The sequence below is a fragment of the Protopterus annectens genome, chromosome 1.part1 (assembly GCF_019279795.1).
Source record: "Protopterus annectens isolate FY-2018-M chromosome 1.part1, PAN1.0, whole genome shotgun sequence".
Taxonomy (NCBI): Eukaryota; Metazoa; Chordata; order Ceratodontiformes; family Protopteridae; genus Protopterus; species Protopterus annectens.
The window spans coordinates 1,822,494,597-1,822,512,291 of record NC_056726.1 but is presented as its reverse complement, the minus strand read 5'-3'; the positions used below and the strand labels follow the sequence as shown (position 1 = coordinate 1,822,512,291).

Sequence of the window (17,695 nt, the reverse complement as noted above, 5' to 3'; positions counted from 1 at the left end):
CAACAAAGATGTTAACAAGATTAATGATGAACTGTTTAATAATGATTATGAGATGGTGTCTCTTGATGCTGTGTACTTCAGTTTTGAGTGTATTGATAAAAAGTTTGTCTTTACTGGATGATTCATGTATTACAGAAGAAGAATGAGTTTGTCATCTCAGAACCCTTGTATAGCCAAACTTTTTGGCATTCCTAAGGTTCAGGAGAATGAGAGGGATCCTCTGTTTAGGTTAATTGTTTCTAATAAATGTTCAAAAACACAGAATATATCGCATATTGATTTCGTCTTAAATCCTTTGGAACAGGCCACTCCCCACTATATTAGGGATTCATGGGATTTAAACATGTTGTTTGATATTGATTTGGACTTTTCTAAATGCATTTTAGTCACATTAGATGTAGTTGCTTTGTATACAAGCATTCCCCATACTGATGGGTTAAATTATGTTAAACATTTTTTCCTCAGTAAAAACCAAACTGTGCTGGCAAGAGTTACCTCCAACAACAATAAAATGAACAGTAAAAAACAAAGCAGGAGGTAGCAGCCACGGCTATGTAGAATAGCAGCTTTATTAGTAAAAGAGGTGAGCGCTTTCGTGGCATCAGCCACTTCATCAGATAATCAAAGAAGAGTAAAGCACAGCATTTATACCAAGCTTATCATTGCCATCAACTGCCCAATTAATCCTTAAAGCCATATACTTAGTATAAAAAGTTTTATATCTCGTGTGAAAAATTTTAAAAGCTTAAAATTAAAAACAGCTCAACAATAGAAACAGCATATTACATCATACAACTTAATACATACAATATAAAAGTATAAATATATATAAAAGTATGAAAATATATAAAAAAGTATAAAAAAGTATAAAAGGTTGAGGGGGAGTGGGTACTACCTACTATTTCTTTAAATCTCTATTTAGAAGAATGGGTTTAATATTGATTTTGTCATTCAGGCCTACCCCAATGTTAGCTCGTAGCCTTGTAATCCTTTCTAGTTCCCTAGTTTCTACTCTATTCCTAACATCTCCACCTCTATTGTCGGTATAGACTTTATCTATTACTAAAAATAAAAATTTGTGTCTCATCATGGTCCCTCACATGCCTGGCTAAGGCATTTGTCTCTATTCCTCTGGTGATATCATATACATGCTCCCTCATCCGGTCTCTCAGCCTTCGCGTTGTCATTCCAACGTAGAAGGCAGGACAGACTGTGCAGTGTGCCATGTATATAATATTCATGCTGTCACAGCTAATATTCTGAAGGTAAACTCCTTCTTTAGATCTGAATGTAGAAATCTACTTCCAGTGTCAACGAAGGTGCAGTAATTACATTTATTGCAGGGGAAGGTTCCATATCTGACTGCATTTTCTATTCTTGTTTCCATGGGTTGTGGTCCACATAATAATCTTTTTATAGATTTTTTATTCTTAAAAGCAAAGGGGTAGGCCTGAATGACAGAATCAATATTAAACCCATTCTTCTAAATAGAGATTTAAAGAAATAGTAGGTAGTACCCCCCTCCCCCCTCGACCTTTTATACTTTTTTATATTTTTTATATATTTTTATACTTTTATATATACTTATACTTTTATATTGTATGTATTAAGCTGTATGATGTAATATGCTGTTTCTATTGTTGAGCTGTTTTTAATTTTAAGCTTTTAAAATTTTTCACACTAGATATAAAACGTTTTATACTAAGTATATGGCTTTAAAGATTAATTGGGCAGTTGATGGCAATGATAAGCTTGGTATAAATGCTGTGCTTTACTCTTCTTTGATTGTCTGATGAAGTGGCTGGTGCCACGAAAGCTCTCACCTCTTTTACTAATAAAGCTGTTATTCTATATAGCCGTGGCTGCTACCTCCTGCTTTGTTTTTTACTGTTCATTTTATTGTTGTTGGAGGTAACTCTTGCCAGCACCGTTTGGTTTTTACTGCAGATTCATTTACATTACGAGTGGTGCTGGACATGGCAGAGGGAAATGTCTCTCTTATTGAACTGGATTACGCCCCTGAAAAGGGAAATCGAAGGAATTTTATACAAAGGAACCTCCATGAACTTCTTGAGGTCAAATACAACCCCTTGCTAGAGGTAGAGCCTGTAGTGAAAAATTTGCAGCAAGCAGAGAACAGTGAGTATGTTGTTGCTGCAATGAGAAAAGACTTGTTTAAAATTGAAAATGATTTATGGAAATTGAAACTGCTTCAGTCACAGAGACTTTATTTTGAAGCCTGTCTGAAGCTTAATATAGTCCCTCGGGGCTTAAGGGTACTGAAAATGCCCACTTATGGAACTATGTACAAAGATTTATTATTAAAGTGGCAGCAGATTAACTTAGAAACCAGTCGCAATTATATGCAGCTACTAATAGATTTCTTTAAGCCAGAAGAACTCACTATATCATCCAATGTCTGTAAACTGCAAACAGAACTCTGAAAAATATCCGCATGCTATTGTCGATTTAAAATTAGACTATGTTTTGGAACTTGTATCTGTTTATGATCAGCAACTGATGGGCTAAAAGAAAAAGAAAGTGCAAAGGGACTTACAAGATTTTTCTAGTGGGCGTGTCTTTGCTTGGCCCAGAGAGCATAACAATGCTGTGAATAGCAGTAGCTCTACTCAGCCCATTGAATCTCAATTGGTTCCTAAGCAACCGATTGAGCCTGCCAATTCTCTTGTTAGAGATGCACTAGAGAACTCCAATGCTGTAATGCCACTTCCTACCACACCTCGCTCTGATTCCACAAGCAGCAGTGAGATACAGAGGCCCTGAGAGAGGAGCTCACAGCAAATTTGCAGAAAGAAATGTATCTACTAACTTTAACAGTAGCCGTATGTCATCAGTTCCATCTGACAACATGGCTCTTTCTTCACCGTATCCTATACGAATTACAAATTTTCAGAACCGCTCCACGAGCAGAGGAAGGATGAAACGGAAAGCGTCCATAGAAGAGGAACAGCCTATGACGCTCAAGAAAATGTGGCAACAATCCAACATCCATTAGTATGGAATATATCACTGCGGATTTTAACTGATTCTGAGATGTGTATTGAACAAAGGGAAATCCTTTGTACCGGCAAGTAGAATGGATATGACTGACAATATTATAGAACTTAAAATGTTTACTAGGAATCTTCTGCTTAAATCTCAGTTTGGTGACGATAATATGAGTAATAGCCGTGTAAACATTTTTAAGAAACCAAGTAGCTATATTCCTGTAAACAATGCTGCTATTGAGACATTCGAAAAAGCACGTGTAAAAGAAATATATAAGATGCATGATAGTGGTATTTTTAAGAAATGCTTCTATAATTTAAACAGAGAAGAAAAAGAAGCTTTGGAGGTTTTGTGTAATGATCGCTCCATCACAGTGAGATCAGCTGATAAAGGTGGTTCTCTAGTGGTGATGGATTATGTTTTTTATAAGGAATCTATGCTGACAATGTTGAATGATGACATCTCTTATCAGAAAGTAGATATTCAACAGATGCATGTAAGCAGCATGTTAATATACAGTGCATTATTTGAATGCTTAGTGTCGAGTTATTAGCCAAGAGCTATTCAAGTACATCATAGTAGACAAACCTGTTCTACCCATCATACAAGGACTCGCTAAAATACATAAACATCCCAGAGTGCCCCCCATGAGACCCATTGTATCAGGTAGGGGCTAGTGCACTGAACCTTTGTCCATTTTTGTGGAGCACCACCTTAAAACTGTGTTGAAAAAGAATGTATATATATATATATATATATATATATATATATAACTGATACAAAACAGTTTTTAAAAGATCTGTATGCATTTTGTAAGAGTATAGCTGTGGAGATAGATGGCTCATGATTACGTTGGATGTGAAATCTGTATTCACAGTCATCCCCAATAGTAAAGGTGTTGAGCTCTTCAAACAGTATTTAATGGAAGACTAAACATATGATGTACAAGTTATTGATTTATTATCACTGTTGATGGAACTGATATTAGAGAACAATATCTTTTTGTTTGAAGGAAATTTATATAGACAAAAGGATGGCATGGCCATGGGCATTTCATGTGCAAATGGCTACGCAAATATTGTTATGGCTATGTGGGAGAAAGAATTCCTACTGACTGAGATGAGAAGGCATCTGAAGTTCTACAGGAGATTTGTGGATGATCTCTTTATTCTATGGGGAGGTGATGTAGCCTCATTTCTATCATTCTTCCACAAAATAGACAATAGTACCAGCTTCCTTAAGTTTCCAATGAAGCATTCCTATGATGTTATAGATTATCTGGATGTCAGGATAACTTCAAAAAGATAGAGGTATTCTGGAAACTGAAATCTATAGGAAAGAATGTTATAGGAATAGCTATCTCCATAGACAGAGCATGCACCCAAGACATATATTTAAGAACACTGTAAGAGGCCAAGGACTGAGAACATCAAGACTCGCAGCTAATCAAAATAAGTATGAGGAAGAGATCAAGAACTTGAAGGAAAGGTTCATACATAGAGGGTACAGTGAAAGAGATACAACAGTCATTAGTGGGTCTATCTGAGGCAAGGGAAGGAATAGGTAAGCCATACTTTTCAGATATGGATACCATCATAAATGGAGGAACTGTTAGTCCGAAACACATGAGAGTACAAGTATCCTACTCGAGTAACATTAGATCTTTACAGGAAGTATATCGAAAAAACTGGAATATACTATGTGCTGATGATCATGTTAAAAGGCTGGTAGGTGAGACCCCGAGATTTGCTTTTAAGAATAAAAAATATATAAAAAGATTATTATGTGGACCACAATCCATGGAAACAAGAATAGAAAATGCAGTCAGATATGGAACCTTCCCCTGCAATAAATATAATTACTGCACCTTTTTGACACGAAGTAGATTTCTGCATTCAGATCTAAAGAAAGAGTTTACCTTCAGAATATTAGCTAACTGTGACGGTATGAATATTATATACTTGGCACACTGCACAGTCTGTCCTGCCTTCTATGTTGGAATGACAACGCGAAGGCTGAGAGACCGGATGAGGGAGCATGTATGTGATATCACCAGAGAAATGGAGACAAATGCCTTAGCCAGGTATGTGAGGGACCATGATGAGAGACACAAATTTTTATTTTTAGTAATAGATAGTCTATTCCGACAGTAGAGGTGGAGATGTTAGGAACAGAGTAGAAACTAGGGAACTAGAATGGATTATAAGGCTACGAGCTAATATTGGGGTAGGCCTGAATGACAAAATCAGTATTAAACCCATTCTTCTAAATAGAGATTTAAAGAAATAGTAGGTAGTACCCCCTTCAACCTTTTATACTTTTTTATATATATTTATACTTTTATATTGTATGTATTAAGTTGTGTGATGTAATATGCTGTTTCTATTGTTGAGCTGTTTTTAATTTTAAGCTTTTAAAATTTTTCACACTAGATATAAAACTTTTTATACTAAGTATATGGCTTTAAGGATTAATTGGGCAGTTGATGGCAATGATAAGCTTTGTATAAATGCTGTGCTTTACTCTTCTTTGATTGTCTGATGAAGTGGCTGGTGCCACGAAAGCGCTCACCTCTTTTACTAATAAAGCTGTTATTCTACATAGCCGTGGCTGCTACCTCCTGCTTTGTTTTTTACTGTTAAACATTTTTTATTTAAATATGTAAAATTTCCTAAAAGGAGGATTCAGACTTTACATACCCTCATGTCTTTGGTGTTGAAAAATATTTTTTTCCATTTTCAAGACCATATTTACAGACAGATTAGAGGTGTTGCTGTGGGGTCAAAGATGGCCCCAGCGTTTGCAAATCTCGTTTTGAGTGAGTGGGAGGTAGATACTCTTGTGCATTTGCCTGGGTATCATTCTTTGAAGTTTTACAAGAGATACATAGATTTTTTTTGTATGGGATGGTGGTGTTAGCAAGAAGTTTTTGTAGAATCTCTTTCAGAAAGCATTGTTTTTTTTGAAATTTGTTATTGCAGACAAAGGCCAAGAAGTCTCCTTTTTAGACACCAACATTTGTATTGATAGACATAAGAATTGTTTTAAGTCCACTGTACATAGAAAAGTTACTTTTCGTAATAATTACCTGGACTTTAATAGTTCCCACCCCTTTTTCATGAAAGGGAATGTGCTTAGGGGACAAATTATTTGAATCTCCAGGTTAGCAAGTGAGGACACAGACTTTGAAGTTGAATCTGATTTTTTTGTCCTACTTGTTCTTACAAAAGAATTACCCAATTTCCCTCATTAACGAGGTTAGGAATAGTATTAGATTGGACAGACAGGTGAAATTTAGACCTATTTTGAAATATGGTTTCACTCCAGTCTCTAAGTGTCCAGATCACACTACACATTCTCCACATGCCTTAAGCTTCTCATTACCTATTTGTAGGATATGAAAGCTTTTAGAAGTATCTTAAGAGACAATTGGAGGATTTTAGTCAGTGACCCCAATATTAGGTTTTCTCTAGGTAATGAGCCTTTATTTTCTTTTAGGAAGACTAAAACTATAAAGTCTCATTTTGAAAATAAAGTTCTTCCTTTTTTGTTGTCACCTTCGTCAACATATACTATACCATCAGATATGCATAAATGTGGTAAATGCGTTTGTTGCCAGTACTTCTTTAATAAAAAATACTATACCTTTTCCCATTGTAATGTAAAGGTGCATTTTCAAACTTTTTTTGACTGCAACTCCAACATGGTAGTTTACTGTGCAGTATGTGTTGGTTGCTCCTGTTTTTATGTTGGTAAGACTGTCTGCAAACTGAGCGACAGAACTAAAGAACATTCTTTTACCATGAGGAGTAAGGATATTTCTAATGCACTTGGTAAACACAGTGCTGTGTGCCCTAACTTTTCCATGTTTAAGTTCTTCATTTTGGATCAAGTGAAATATTTCTTTTGGAATGCTGATTGCAAACTTCAGGTTCAGGAGTTAAAGTGGCAGCTTAGATTGAATGCTGAATTTTATCCTGGACTCAATGAATCCTTGAATCTTAAATGTGCCTTGAAATGGCTCAGATGTATGTATATATATATATATATATGTGTATATATATATATATATATATATATATGTGTATATATATATATATATATATATATATATATATATATATATATATATATATATATATATATATATTGTATATTTTAGAGAGCTATTCTCTTTGAGATCTGGGGACGCAGGTTGACAGCAACCTCTCCTTCGACCACCACATTTCCACTGTGGTCAGAAAGTCATTATATGTGGCACTTCTCATTACCAAGGGTTTTGCATCCAGGAAAAAAGAGATCATCACTCTTTACTCTTCCCTCATTAGGCCAATCATAGAGTATAATGCCCCATTTGGAATGTACCTCACTAGACGCACACAACAGCTGGAAAGGCCAGAAAACTACCTCACAAAGAGGATCCTAGGCCTTAAACACATGTCCTACATGGACAGACTCAAAAAAAACTCCAGCTATTCTCTGTCTCGTATCGTCTACTAAGAGGCGATCTCTGCTCGACTTACAAAGCCATGTCTGACCCAGCTCTGTTAGAAATGCTACATCTAAAGAAATCCCAATCACACACCACACGCTCCGGAGAACTCAACCTCATTACCAAAATCAACATAACATGCTGGAGGGACAGGTTCATAACCCAGAGACTGTCCATGCTCTGGAATAAACTTCCCATACCTGTCAAGCAGAGCACTTCACTGGCCCTCTTCAAGAGAAATCTTGAGTGGTTGCTTAATAGAAAGTTCATCCCGGGGATCACTCCAATGGCTCTACTTGATAGAGGCACTGGGAACTAACAGAGTGCCACTATGCTAGGGCACTTCTATGGGCTAGGCTTGTAAAGGCTGCAGGGCCATTAGCCTAGTACACTCCTGTGAACACAGAAAAGAGCACACCAGTGTAAGGGAAATGAGAGCAATACTGAAGCCGGTGGTGCAGCGGTAGCGTTGTCGCCTCACAGCAAGAGGTTCTCCCATTCTATTCTCTACTGGAACGCCTTCTGTGTGGAGTCTGCATGTCCTCCCTGCGGTAGAGTGGCATTCGAAAGACATGCGTAAATGGGCGTGCCTTCATTGAAGGTTTGGCACCTCGGCACTGTAAAAATCTACTGCCAATCATTAGCGGACTGGAATTCTGCTGTGGCAACCCCTAACCGGGAAAAGCCGAAAGAACTACTGTCCTTGAAGGCTTTTCAACCCCCTAAAGCTTTTCACAGGCAGTACCACATTACTGTGGTATCTTAACAAGCAGGGGGGGGACCAGATCTTTCTTACTTTGCAGAGTAGCTCTCCTTGTGTGGGAACTGGCCACCGGTCAGGGAGTTGCTCTTCAGGCAGTATACATCCCTTCACAACAGAGCTTTCAGGCAGATTGCCTCAACAGGTCCATGCTTCATAGGGATGTCTTCTTGGACCTGGTCCACTGATTGGGTACACCTCAAATAAACCTGTTTGACTCCACCATGAATAGGCAGCTTCCCTCCTTCTGCACCAGACTGCCAGAATCTCTGGCTATGGCAAGAGATGCCTTTTCAATCTCCTGGAAGGAGATGTTTCTGTATGCATTCTCCCCCTTCCCTCTTCAGAAAGTCCTGCTCAAGAGCTAGCAGGACAAGCAGAATATCTTGCTGGTGACTCCTCTGTTGGTCAAGATAGCATTGGTTCCCCCTCCTCCTGCAGTTAGCCAAGGGCAATCACAACATGTTACCCCTCAAAGTGGACCTTCTCACACAGGACAAGTTAACTCACTTTGTGGGTGAAAAGGATTCTAATCCCTTTCAGGCACCTTTACAATGAGAACGTGCTTACTGTCTTGCAGGATGCCAGGAAACCTGATACCAGGAAATGTTGCGTATCCAAATGGAAAAGATTCCATATGGTGCCTTAGACAGCTGGACCCATTGCAAAGCGAGGTCCCCAGTGCTGTCTTACTTTTATGAAGTCTTACAGACGGGGCTAGCATTGTCCTCCATTAAACCCCATTTGTCTGACATTTCTGCCTGCCTACCCCTGGAACCCCCCTCCCCTTTAGCTTCCAGATTGCCAGCAAAACTGTTCCTTAAGGGGGTACTTCATCTCAGGCCCCCAAGGAAAGCCCATTCCACCTCCATGGGAATTGAACTGTGCTGTAGAGAAGCTCACACTACCTCCCTTTGAGCCAGAACCCAAAGCTTCTGTAAAACATTGCACATGGAAGACTGTTCTGCTGGTGTCTTTGACCTCAGCTAGAATTGTTTCTGAGTTGCAAGCTTTTATGGCTATTCCACCCTTCCTCATCTTCCACAAGAATAGGGTTACGCTCAAAACCAACCCATCCCTCATGCTCAAGGTGGTTAATGACCTTTCCTTAAACCCAGCCATCCACCTACCCACTTTCTTCCCCAACCCACAGGGAGATGGTGAGAGAGTACTTCATTCTCTAGATGTGCACAAACAGCTCAGGTTCTTCCTGTTCAAAACCAAGAACATCAGACATGCTGATCAATTTTCTTTTTCCACCCCAGGGCCCTGGAGAAAGCAGTAACTAAGCAAACCATTTCAGCCTGGATCTCCAGGGCTATTACGTTTTGTTACATGGTAAACACTTGCGAGGCAATGTTAAAGCACATTCTATTAGAGCAATCAAAAGCCTTCCTCAAAGGCCTGAACATGTGTACTATTCTTGAAGCAGCCACTTGGTGGTATGTGCACACCTTCACAAAATATTACAAAATAGATCAGATTTCCTGGTCCAGGGCTGAATACACCAGGGTTATCCTCCATGGTTTCCTGGAGAGTTCTTCTAGGCCACCACCCCCTTCCTCACAGTGAGCTTTGGCACAACTGTACAGAATACTGCAACATGTGAATAGAAGGACATAGAAAAGTTGTGTAAAATCTTACCATAACCATAGATGTCCTCCTCTTCCATGTTGCAGTATTGCTTCCCTTCCACCCTCCTGATACCAGGTATTTCCCTTCTTGGATAGCACAGGACTTGCATTACCTTCATTGGGACTGCTTCCGACTGGGGTTCTCAGTTCTGAAGTCTGGTGCGTGCCGCTGTCAATTTTATGGCCCACGCTCCGATTGCCACGTCAGATGTCCCACGCACCGTACAGTTGACTGCAGACTTTTGTATGCTGACTGGATGTTCAGGTAGGAAGAGGAGAAACCCCAACTGTACAGAATACTGCAACATGGAAGAGAAGGACATGTGTATGCTTATGGTAAGAATTTACACAACCTCTCTTTCTGTGCCTTACCATTTGGCTTACCTATTGCACCTGGGGTATTTACCAAATGTCCACACATGAAAGAGTTATAATGGTTTCTAAAGATCTGTTGGTCATAGTACCAGCAGTCCATAGAAACACCTGTCCCTCTCTTTCCATGCTTAAAAAAGGGAATCCTCTTGTAGTACGAGAATCTCAAAATCTTGGGGGCTCCCTTCCAACTCCCAGAAACAGCACAGTCCCCAAGACAGCTTGGAGTGGCCTGGAGAGATCACCTGGTATAGTTCAGGGTCCAAGGGACTGTTGACATACATCAGACAAATCAACCCATCAATATAAATTAAAAACTGTAAGAAAAGCGCAGTCAAGCTAGAGTTTTCACTGTGTACTACCTTAAACCTCTTGTAGCGGAGGCCTATGGAATACATGCAAATGACCCGTTAAGGACATAATGTTTCATATGTATGGCTTCTGCTTGCTCATGAATTTTTCCTTTTTAAGTTTTTATGGGAACATTCAGACCAGTAAAGTCAGACCCTACTAGCTGTGGACATGCATGTTTCTGCCTTTTTACTGACCTTATCAGTACAGCATAAGTGGATTGTTTTAGACCTCCAGGAGCAAAAGTGTACAAGAGACTGGACATAAAAGAGAAACAGATGAAGTAAAACAATCTACTTATGCTCTGCATGAGTTTCCATTTATGAGGTTTAAGGTAGTACACAGTGAAATCTCTAATTTGGTTGGGTTTTCTTGCAGTTTTTAGTGAATGGGTTGTCTGTGGGACCTTTTTACCCTTTGGTTTGCACATCAATATAAAGGATTGTTGGCAGTTATTTTGGCATTTAGAAGCTTTTCAAGAAAAGCTGATTTCCGGACCCATAAAGATTCTAACATGTAACACTACAATCATGTGGTACATAAACAAGGGAACCCATTCCTACAATCTGTGCATGCTAGCATTGGATCTTTGGTTTGTCGCACAGCAACTAGGGATCACACCCATAGCTGCCTGCATACCAGGTCAGAACAATCACCCTCTGAGTAGAACTTTCTTGGACCCCAGCAAATGAATGTTGAAAAGGGAGTTTTTTTCTAGGCCTGACACACAGCTAGGGTTTTGCAGTTATGGATCTGCTTGCTTCACCAGAAAACTGTTAACTGAGCACATTCTGCTTAGGGACCCACAGAGAGAGACTTGGAGAGTGAATGCATTCTTCTTGAAATGGAAATTCCTCTTTTTCTATGCCTTTCCAGAAGTACACTTCATCCAAGGGTATTACAGAAAGTGGGATCAGACAGACAAATGATCCAAAAAGCTGCCTACTGGCCTAGTCATCACTGATCTTCCCCTCCTCCTGGCATTCAGCAAAGGGTGAACCATGTTTCTTCCACCCCTCATGGACTTCACTCGCCCAGAACAAAGGAAGGGGTCTGTCATACATCTCAGCCTGAAAACTCTTAATTCGCAGCCTGGATGGTTGACTGCTGATTCTGTCCAGGCATTTTTTTCCCCTTCCAGACATTTTAGCTATCTTGAAAGAGGCTGGAAAACTAAATCCCAGAAAGTCTTATGTAGCTAGGTGAAAGGATTCTCTCTCTGGTGCAAAGCTAATGGCATTCTACCCACTCAGACACTTTTGCAATAGATCCTAGGGGTCTATATTAGAAGTCTGAAGACACATTCTTTTGAATGTGTCTTGGTCGAACTTAAAAGGCTGAAAACGTAAAATATCGAAGTGGCTGTTAAGCGAATTCTTTCCCTGGGGAAAGAATTTGCTTGGCTGCTTTGGTACTTTGATGTTTTCGGCACTGTAGTGCCGTGTCGGAGTTGATATATTTAAGTAGGGAGGGTGTGGGGGAGCGAAGCCCCACACTTAATGTAATGTTTGAAATTGATTTTTATTTATTTTTTTGGTTGGAACAGTAATTTTTTTTTTCCCTTGGGGGGGAAAAATCGCTGTTCTGACACTTCGGCATTGTAAGTTTTAGCTTACACAGGGTCGATTAATCACCATTCACTTTAAGCATTCGGTGATTTAATATAGACCCGATCCTAGAATACCTCTCCCTTCTCTACAAATAGGAACTGTAATATTCTAGCATTATTACGGTCCATGCTTCTGTTGTCTCTACATGTCTTCACACGTCTCCTCTAATTTATCCTCATTCCCCACATGAAGCAGTTCTTGAAAGTGGTTGTTACACCTCAGATCTCAGTTGGGAACCAGCACCCTTCAGGGATTTAAACTTTGTGCTTAAAACTTATGCTGCTCTCCTTTGAACCGGCAGCTACAGCCACTATCAAACTACTTACATGGAAGACAGCCCTGCTGCTGTCACTTACCTCAGCAAGACTCATCCCCGAGTCACAAACCCTGAGGTGTAAAGATCCATTCCTTGTCTTTCATATGGACAGAGTTACCTTAAGAACCAGTGTCTTTCATGCCCAAGATTGTGTCACTCATTGTTTCACTCAGGCTTATCCGTGCCCTTTTTTTTTCCCCCCAAACCCTCAAAACACTGGAGAAAAAGTACTTCATTCTCTGGATGTATGAAGACAACTAAGATTCTACCTCCTTAGAACAATTTTTTCAGACAGATTAGACCAGCATTTGGTAGCTTTCACAGAAGGTAAACAGAGAAAACCAACAGAAGAGCAAACTACCTCCAAATGGATTGTGAGCTGCATTTCTTTGTTTCCCCCAGCATGGTAATCCGCTCCCTGACAGGGTTGCAGCCCACTCCACTAGAGTAAAAGCCACCACCACAGCCCTGCACTTTTAGAGAGCTGAAGGTGCCTCTATCCCATGTCTGAAGCATCTGTAAACAGTTATTGTGAGGGGAGTTAAGGTTGAAAAGAAAGCCCTGGATTGAGTGACTTAACTGCCGAATCCCCAAATGAAATTCTAGTTTGAGGCACAGAAGAAGAGGGACTAGGAAATCTAAAGGATGAGAGTACTGAAGCCAAACTGACTTTAGAAATCACTGAATCTTTCTCATGTGGAGTTTGGCTAGAGGGAGCATAGGAATGGTGGAGGCCAAGAAACCTAGAGCTCTCAGAAATTCCCTGGTTGTAATTGAGGTCAGAGGAAGAAGGGATTGAAAGAATGCAATGAGAGTTAAGGCCTTGGGAGATGGTAGGGATGCCAACATTAGAACAGTGTGGATCCTGTAACCCAGAAAAACATGATCCTGTGAAGGAATCGGGAAGGACTTTTTGGAAATTTATAGTGAACCCCAGGCTTTGAAGGAGAGAAATGGAAAAGGGAAAATGCTGCAGTAGAACCTGTGGAGAGGAGGCCTGAAAAAGTAGGTCATGTAGGTAGGGAAAGAGCTGTAACCCCCTTAGCCTACAAAAATGCTATCACAGGAGCGAGGCATTTGGTGAATACCCTTAGGGCAGTAGAGAGGTCAAAAGGCAAAGCAGAGAACTGAAAATGTCAGAAAGTAACTGAGAAACATATAAAAACTTCCTGAAAAGGGGATGAATAGGTATATGAAAATAAGTATCCTTGAAGTCCAGAGAAGCTAGAAAAGCCTGAAGCAGCAGAGGAAACGGTCTGAAGGGACAACATCCAAAAGGAAGGCGTCTTCAAAAAGGTGTTTAGGTGAGCGAGATCCAGAATAGGTCTCAAAGTGCCCTGTTTCCTGGGGGCCAAGAACATTCTGGAATAAAACCCCTTCCCCCTTTGAGAAACTGGAACTTCTTGAATAGTTCCCTGAGTCAAGAGACCATGAAGCACCTCTGGAAAAAAGCTTACTCTTCTAAGTGGGCTGAGGAATGCCCATGAAAGGGAGAAGAGATTTCTAAACCATGTAGTACCAATGGCGAAAAGAATCCAAGAATCTTGAGTAATCTTCAACCAAACAGGAAAGGACAGGGAAAGACTAAGAGAAAAAGGAATGTGGCTGAGAAGAACGGGATAGTCAGACAGCACCTGGTTTGTCAGGAAAAGGAGATTTCTGAGCTAATGGAGTCCTGGGTACCCTTAGTAGGAGGAGCCGTACTGCCACCCTTCTTACATTTGGGAGCAGGGTGAGACTGCCTACAAACAAAGGCCAGATTATTAGATTAATTCCTTTGGAATTTAGGTACAGGAAAAACAAAAGTATGTTTTATATCCTGTAAGGTCTTACCCTGTTCCTGTAGGAACATAAACAATTCTGCAGCAGCACCAAACACTTGTTATCCAGAGGTGCATTCATCAACTTAAGTCTTAATATCATCAGGCAAAGGTTGAAGCCGAAGCCATGAATCTCTCTTCAGCAAAGAACCAAAAGCAGCAGACCTAGAAGAAGCATCTGCTGCATCCATAACTACATTTAATAGAAAGGTGAGCCACTTGGGAAAGAAGTCCCTAATAATGGGAGAGCAGTTTTCCCCTCAGAGTAAGGAGCGTCAGAAGTAACCTGACAGGCTTGAGACAGAAGAACCAAAATACCTTCTAACCCAGTCTTTCCATAGTTCTGCTGTCTTTGTCAGAAAGAAGCAACTTTGTAGAAGGCAGTAACTTTGGTTTGTCAGATGCCACAGATGCCACAGATACCACAGAAGGGTCAGCAGAGAGGCACTTTTGAACTTGCAATCATCAGACACCTTATAAAACCTATCAAGTTTTTTGGGAGCAGGAGGCTGGGAATCAGGAGCCTGAGATGTGGTAGAAAAGGTGTCCCAGCAAGACCGCCAGAACAGAGGAACAGCAGAAGGCCTAGGAGATTCCATTTGCTGAAACTCATAATACCACTTCTGAACCTCAGACACCTGGGCACAATCCCATTTGTAAAATTCCATCATTCTGGAAATTGTCACCAAAGGAATCTCCTGAAAAGGAGAGTCAGGACTAGTGGATTATTATTCCTCAGACCCCATAATCTAAGAGACAAGGAATCTGGGAAGAATAGGCAAAGGATTCTTCATCAAAGTCCTCCTCCCCTCAGAAAATCTTGTTCTCTTAGGCTCTTAAGAGTAGTAGAACAAGGGGGAGCTGGAACAGAACCCCCCCTTGAAGGGGCTTCAGAGCCACAAGGGCATTAAACAAACCTTGAGTGAAATTCTGCCTTTCAATTCTGAGGGCACTTAGGAGAAGAAAAACATATGTTTAGTTTTTTGTTTCTTTAAAGGGATGCCAGTTTTGTAAAACTTAGAAGGCTCAGATCCCATACAATACTATAATAGTAGTCTGTACCTCCACCCTAACCAGAAGCTGAGGAACATCCCTAGGCCTTTCAGTAATAATCAGCCGTGGTTCCCCCAGAACATCCGAAGTGGACATTGGCACCCCTCCAGGGACATGTGTGAAGCTGGAATCATCCCTGACTCTGAAGCAGTTGCAGCAGAGGAATCCAACAAAGGAGCTTGGGTGTCTTTTGGGATTTCACTATCCTTGAGAGAAGTCTGGTGGAAGCAGCCTAGCTGAATAATCAGACCTGGCTTTCTTGGCTGCCTTCTTTGCGGATGGCTGACCCTTGGAGTGGGAAGTTCCTTACTTGTAGGCTTTGGCCAAAAAGTCAAGATGTTGGTTTTCCAAGTATATGGCCAAAGAGGAAAGCTGACTGCAGAGTCTTGGGGACAAAAGCCTGGAAAGTAGAACAGGATGTATGCTTGTGGGAAGCACCTAGACAAAATAAACATTGCTTGTGACAATATTTATGGGGAATCTGTCTCCCACACTGGCATTTACCCTTTCTGGATGACATGAATTCCACATAAGACAAAAACAAAGGAAAAAGGGGTAAGAACAAAACCCCAACGGGACACTTAACTGAAAAACTGCTTGGTGAACCAGCAAACAAAGCAAGCATTCAGACCGATTGAAGATGGCATTCGGAGTGGTGGCAAAGTTCTGAGGATCGTACATCCAGATGTCACCTTTATGCCCTGCGCTGTATGTGGGAAGCATATGTGTGGCGTACAGCATACCCTTAGCAATCTTAAGGCTTTGCTCTACTGGCCGGATGTCGGGCAGCCATTGGCAGAGGATTCCTTTTGTAAGGAATACTGCAACAGTGAAATGAAAGGACATCTCCCACTCATACCGTATTAGAAGCAGCCACCTGGTTCTCTGTACACATCTTCACCAACAATGAGTGGGGTTATTTCTAGGGCTAGAGCCAGGTTTGTTTCTGCCATCAGGGAGAGTCTGCTGTTCATGGATCAGAACTTTTTCCAACCTCCCTAATACATTTTGGGAATCCTCCCAAGACAAAGTACTGCAGCACTGACCACAATGAACATAGTACACTTATTTAGATGACTTACCATAATTGTTGAGTAGTTCAGTGTTGCAGCACCTTTTACCATCTTCCTTCCTCTCTCATTTTTTTCTCTTCCCCTGCGGTTGGGCTGTGTTTCTTCTTTTCATCTCATCAATCCCCAAACCCACTTCCTCCACTACTCCTTTAACCCAGGGTCTTTGGCTATCAGTAGGGCTAGTTGGACAGGTGATGTACTACCTGAGGACCATCAGACTCCAAGGAGCTCTGACAAGAAAGACGTGAAGATGGCATCTGCTGACATACCTCTTATACAGCAATGTCCTGATATCAGATTGATGAGGGAGTCATTCGGCTGGAGGATGTGAAAGACTGGTATTCAGGCTGGCTGCAGGCTTCTGCATAGCAGAAAGTTCCACGACTCAGTACTGCAAGATTAATGTACTCGAGCATGTACAATTTTGGTAAGTCATCTACACAACTGTACTTTGTCTGCCTTGCTGAGTGTGGTATGGATGAAGCCTGTTTGACTGCCTCAGCAGTTTGACTTTATATCCCAGAAGAAGGGCTCACTGAGAAACCCAAACTGCAGATCTCAAGGCTGAGAGTGGGTGACGTATCACTTATTTTCTTTAGGCGAATGTTTGCCAATGATGTGCTTGTTATGATTTAGGGAGGCTAGGAAGCCAAGCACAAGGAAATCTCTAGCAAAGTGGAAATTTTCCGTTTGGTGCTGGAGAGAGGCCCTGAACTGCACCCAGTCATAATTTTTCCGTGCTGCTTGCATATCTGTCAATCCTTTACGAGTCTGAATGCAGTGTATTGAAAGTGCATGCAGCCTTTTTCTCTGCCTGTGTGAGTCGGGATTTACCCTTTATTACTTGCTGCCAGTAAAGCATTTTCTTGCAGGGATACTGCATCTAAGGCTACCTAAGAAGGAGCTCATGTCTCTGTGGTACTTAAACTTAACTAGAAAAATTAACTGCTAACGTTTGACCCATTGGTTGTGTCATGCCTGAAGTACCTAACTTGGAAGACTGTCCTACTGGTGGATATAACATATAGGTTCTTAGGTAGGTACTAGGCTATCTGCCCGAGGGCATTTATAAGACTAGCCAGAGTGTTGGCTTTCGCCGCCCCATTGATTAATTAACTGATCTTATGTCAAGCAGAGCCAATGAAGTGATCCCAGGGGTGTATTTTCTGTTACCCATCCACTCGTCAAGGTTTCTCTTGAAGAGT

General features: G+C 40.8%; 1 protein-coding gene across 1 annotated transcript in view; it reads left to right on the top strand.

The window, feature by feature from the left end:
• STK40 (serine/threonine kinase 40) overlaps positions 1-17,695 on the top strand; it is a 1,174,020-nt gene that overhangs the window by 531,723 nt on the left and 624,602 nt on the right. Inside the window, exon 8 of the mRNA XM_044089696.1 lies at positions 17,167-17,178. Coding sequence (XP_043945631.1) covers positions 17,167-17,178 — 12 coding nt within the window. The remainder of the gene's footprint in view (positions 1-17,166; positions 17,179-17,695) is intronic.